Here is a 5,414-nt window from a genome sequence, read left to right as displayed (position 1 = left end):
TTCCTCCTGCAGTTGGCATCATTGCGTCTGTTTTGTGAGATGGAGGAGGGCTTTTGGGATTGGTGTCAGACATATGGGTTAATGGATTAATTTGGACTTGTGGGCTTGGGCAGCACTGGGTTGGGATGTTTTCTTGATGTGCACTTTTACCCTTTATATAAAACTCTCTCTTATACATGAGTTTCTGTGGATTTGTTTCTCTAAAGTAACCAGACTAATACACCCGGTTTTTGTTTTTTTCCCCCTAGCGATGACTGCAGAGGGGGTATGTAGCTTGAAAAGGTCTATTATAATTAGGTATCACTTACTTTTTAAAAACAACTTAATTGCCATGTAATTCATCATACAATTCTTCCATTTAAAAGGTACACTCCAACTGATTTTAGTATATCACCAAATGCAACTCGACCCCATTGCTATGGGGATGATTTCAAGTCATAATAACCTAAGAAGACAAAGAAACTTCATTGCCATCAAGCCATTTTTGACTCATAGAGACCAGCATGGGTTTCCAGAGACCATAGTTGTTTACAGGAGTTGAAAGCCTCATCTTTCTTCTAAAGAGTAACTGGTGGTTTCAAACTGCTGACCTTGCGGTGAGTAGCCCAATGTGTAATTACTATGCCACCAGAATTGCAGTGACCCTATTGGACTAAGAAAAACTTTCTCAAAGGATTTCCGAAGACAGCAATTTCTTATGAAAGCAGACTGCTACCTCTTTCTATCACAAAGTGACTGGTGGGTTTAAACCACTGACCTTCTGGTTAGTAGATGGGTACTAAACTTAGTAACTCCATAGTTACACCCAATTCACCACCATAAATTTCACAACAATATATCATCATTACATAAAGAAACCCTACACCTATTACTGTATATACTCGAGTGTAAGCCAACCTGAATATCAGCTGAGGCACCTAATTTTACCACAAAAACTGCATTAAAATTGTGCTGAAAAACTCGGCTTATACACGAGTATATGCGGTAGCTGTAATGCTCCATTTTGCTTAACATTAGCCCTAAGAAACCAACAATCTGTTCTCTGCCTCTCTGTTGGGCTATTCTGGGCATTATAGATAACATTTGCTTTTTCAACTGGTTTCTTTTATTAGTTTATTTCCTTTATTAATGTTTTATTGAAAACATTCCTTCATATTGTAGTACATGTCAATGACTGTGGTTTTACAATCCAAACGCATTAAGAAGATAAGCCTTGGCAAAATATTTCTGGCTGGTGAGCATACATAACAAAAGCATGATAGGAAGGTAGGTTGGAATTGACATGTTGGCAACTAACAGTAAAATTTGAGTATCACATGAAATAGAGTTTGAAAATAATTATTGAGTAACCATTATTTGTTATTGTGAGTTAAAAACTGATTGTTTAATTGTTAAGAAAATATTAATCAATAGATTCCTAATTATTCAATAGGCATTCATTTCCTTTTGCAACTAACTATACCTCTCCCCTTGGACATCAATTTTCCATTTTTCAACTACCTTCTTATTTTTGTTAATGACTGTTGATCCTGGCTCAAATCTTCCTAAACTCTTCTTTTGGCTCCTATATCCAATTAGTTGCCAAAGGTTATTGTGGTAGTTACGTAATCTGTTGTCCATTTGAGACTTAAGAGTGAAGGGGTGGAGTTTAGCCTGTCAATCAGGTCACAGCTTGATGACCTCATTTGGAGGTACTATGGTGATAGCTTGCTAGAGGTGGGGCACATGCTCACTCCCTGCTAGGCATTCCAGTTGAGAAGACACATGGACCTACACTAGAGCACTGGATCTGAAGGAGCCATGTGGAGACCCCTGCCAGCGCTGAGATGTTTCTAGTGCCACTGGATCCACAAGACTTTACACCCCCTGACCTGTGATCTTCCTGCATTTGCCATCATTGCATGTGTTACGTGAGTCGAAGATTTTACAGATTGGTATCGGACATTTGGGCTAATATCGAACTTATGGACTTGATCTGGACTGGGCTGGGCTGTTTCCTCTATATTCAATTGCTCTTGTATATAAAACCCTTTCTTATACACATGAGTGTCTATAAATTTGTTATCTAGTCTGCCCAGACTTACAGTTATTGATTCTATTTCTTAAATATGCCTTCTGTTGCATCCTAATTGACATCAGAATACTGTGATCAAACCAAACCCATTGCCATTGAGTTGATGCAGACATATAGCAACCCCATACAGGATTCCTGAGGTTGAAAATCTTAATGGGAGCAGGATAGTTTCATCTTTATCTTGTGGAGTGGCTGGTGGATTGGAACTGCCTACCTTGGAGTTAGTAATCCAATGCTGACCCAACGACACCTCCAGGGATCCTCATTCATAATACATTATATCATATATTCCAAATTTGATACTTTTCAGCTTTTTCTCCTTTAGAGAAACAATTCACTAAGCATAATAATAAATTGTCTCCCTGTTTCCATTTGTGTAATATTATACTTATCAAATATTTAAAAAAATGTCTTCTCAATATCCTGATAGCATCTCATCACATGTAAAATAAAAGGCCCCATATAAGCAAACAGCTACTTTTCACATTTTACTTCCAGTCCTCTTCTCCCCTCACTGTACACCATATACACTGACCTTTTTTTTGGACCAACCAAACTCATCCACGCCCCTGCATACACTCTGCCTGGAAGGCACTTTTTCTTGTGGCTCATTCCATCTTGTCATGATACTTTTCAGCCTTTCTGACTAGAACTAAAGCAGCCATATTTTATGATTTTTCATTCTCTATAGTGTATTAATCACTATCCTTTTTTAGGGGAACATATTGACATCAATCTTCATACACTAGAATGTGAGCTTTGTTATAGTTTTATGATAGCTTGTTTTGTTCATCATGTACCCTACTATTTATTAAAGTGCTTGGCATGCAGGACTTCAATAAATATTTGTTCAATGGTAGTTAAGATAAACTAGGTCCTGTTAGTTTATTTTCTAATGGAGAGATTAATAAAAAAGAAAAAGAGAAAGCATAAATTTTGTTAACTCTTGCAAAAAAGAGAATTAACCAGAATAGAAGAACTTAAGGCATCTCTACAGGGTCACTCTGAGTTAGTAACAACTAGATGGCAGTGAGTTTTTGGTTTATACACATAACAGAATTAAAGGCTTTCCAAATATGAGTTCATATGCTGAGACCTGAATGAAGGTTGTAAGGAAACAGCCATGGAAGAGAATTTCCAAGAAAGAGAAGGGTTATTCTGGGAAATAAGATATGGTTTTCCTAAAGCCTAACCCCCTTGCTCTTTTACCCTGCAGTCCTATCCTAAATATTTTTCAGCATGCCTTATTAACAGTTTAATGCAATTTCTGCTTTGAATATGCTTCAGGTTTGAAGGCTCAACTCTGTTCCATCTCTTCCAAGTGCCTTCAAATTTTCATTCCCAGGTCGTAACTTGGATAGGTATTTATACCTAATTTCCAGGTGCAAATATGCTTGGATCCCTTTGGTTGGCATGTGTATTTTTCCTGGTGTCCAATTTTCTATCCTTAAAAAAAAAAATCATGGAGCAAGAAGCCCTGTTCAATTCGTGGGGATGAAAAAAGTCCCAAATGAAGGAAGACTATACTGGTTGTGGTACTGCACAGGCAGTCCACATGTGGCCCAGAGGTTTCATGCTCTATTATTTGTTAAAAATGGAATTTCAATTTAATGCTTTCTTCTATTATGGCCCCTAAGGATCCCATCATTTCATTTCCAATCAGTAAGTCTAATCTCTTTTATGATTTTGAGTTCTGCTACACATTTTTCACCTACTGCACATGGGACTCTCGAATGTGGTCCTTTTCTGAGGACCTGGTAGTGGGAGCCAGGTACCATCTAGTTCTTCTGGTTTCAGATTGATGTTTCTAAGGCCCTTTAGTCATGTGAATAAGTCCACAACTGCACTCATCCCTCTGCTAAAACAGTAACACTAAACCATTGAAGATCAAAAGGGCAGAATTTACGCAAGAGCAGAGGCTTATGAAAGATGGAGAAATGAAAATAGTGAACATTGGGTGGGAGTAGAATATGCAATGTTATATTGAGGGGACTGGAACAGTTGAGTTGGAAAAAAAAGTGTAGAAACTGAATGCAAAACTTATCAGACCCTCTGTAAACCCTTAACTACTCCACTGATTTTACAAGGGGCATAAACTGCCACATACTTCTCACTCCTTCTGGTAACTTTCTGTTACCAGCCAAGTGCTGGCAAAACCAAAAATCACTGTCAACTACAGATTCCAACGCATAAAGACCATATAGGGTGGAATAGACTTGTTCCATAGGGTTCCCAGTGTAAAAAATCTTTACTGAGTGCAACCAACTTCCTATGGTGGGTTTGAACTGCTAACCTTGTAGTTAGCTAGTAGCCCAATGAATAACTCTTGAAGTTACCAAGGATAAGACTCCTTTTAAAACTTACTAGGATTAATGTGTCTTCCTTTTTATATAGACAAATGGGAAACTGTCTTGCCATGATTTCAAATATCAGCCGTTGGTATCCCAGACTAACAGTTCTTACAATCTCAGAATCCTGTTTCCTTTGGTAACATCAATGCGTTATGAAACTATGCTAAACCAAAGAAAGTCCTGGTTAATAATCATTAAAAGTGAGATTATTTCCAACAGTATTATTTTATCAGCAGTCGATTGTCTTTTCATTGTCATTTACTAATTTGAGCAACACTTCAACAAGGAGAGTCTCAGAGCTATGAAAAGGAAGGCGTCTCTCTCCTGACAAAAGTGGATGTCGCCCAAAGGCAGTGGTTAAAGGACACAAAGCTGAGGGCACACTGCAGGGCCTGGATGGCCAGACACGGGGCCACTACGGGGCTGAGCGCGGCGGTTTTGCAGGGTGGCCAGGGCCCCGGCGAACGAAGTTGGGGAGGATTCCAGGTTCCAGCGGCCTCCATGCGGGCCAAGAGTGGGCGGAGGGGCCGGCGCCCTCTCACGAGCGAGACGTGCGCCCAGGATCTTTCTGGGTCTCGCTCCTCCCCGCCCGAGGGGGTGGGGGGGGCAAGGGGCCGGGCGGCCGCTCGCACCGGCTATAAAGGGCTTCCGGGACGCCTGGAGCTCGCTTCGGCTCGCCCGCTTCCACCAGCTCCGCCCTCGCCGCCAGCCCTAGCACGGATTCTAGCTCCTTCTCGGGCCCGACTCGACCCTCTCTGGCCTCGGCTACTCAGGCTGCGGCGGAAGATGGCGGCTCCTGCAGCTCAGGAAGAGAGCTCCGAAGTGGCGCTTGCTGCGGCCTTGGCTGATGTGCCCGAGCTGGCCCGGCTCCTGGAGACCGACCCGTACCTGAAACCCTTCGCCTCGGACTTGCAACGCAGGTACCATCCCACAACTACCAACTTCTCCAGCGCGGGGTCCGGGCCTGGGCCTCCCGCTTCGGAGAGCGC

The 5,414-nt window shown here is 41.5% G+C and overlaps 1 protein-coding gene across 2 annotated transcripts in view; it reads left to right on the top strand.

Moving 5' to 3' along the window:
- Positions 1-5,113: 5,113 nt before the first annotated feature.
- GBE1 (1,4-alpha-glucan branching enzyme 1) overlaps positions 5,114-5,414 on the top strand; it is a 383,033-nt gene continuing 382,732 nt past the window's right edge. The window contains exon 1 of one of the 2 annotated variants that reach the window (XM_004706425.2): positions 5,114-5,345. In XM_004706425.2, the coding sequence (XP_004706482.1) occupies positions 5,212-5,345 (134 nt within the window). In that variant the 5' untranslated portion in view covers positions 5,114-5,211. The remainder of the gene's footprint in view (positions 5,346-5,414) is intronic. The other variant, XM_045286245.1, reaches the window with a different exon arrangement.

The sequence above is a fragment of the Echinops telfairi genome, unplaced genomic scaffold (assembly GCF_000313985.2).
Source record: "Echinops telfairi isolate 266 unplaced genomic scaffold, ASM31398v2 ScPeMD7_6;HRSCAF=24_1, whole genome shotgun sequence".
In the NCBI taxonomy this organism is placed as follows: domain Eukaryota; kingdom Metazoa; phylum Chordata; class Mammalia; order Afrosoricida; family Tenrecidae; genus Echinops; species Echinops telfairi.
The sequence above is the reverse complement of the archived record's forward strand: the minus strand, read 5'-3'. Positions and strand labels throughout refer to the sequence as shown.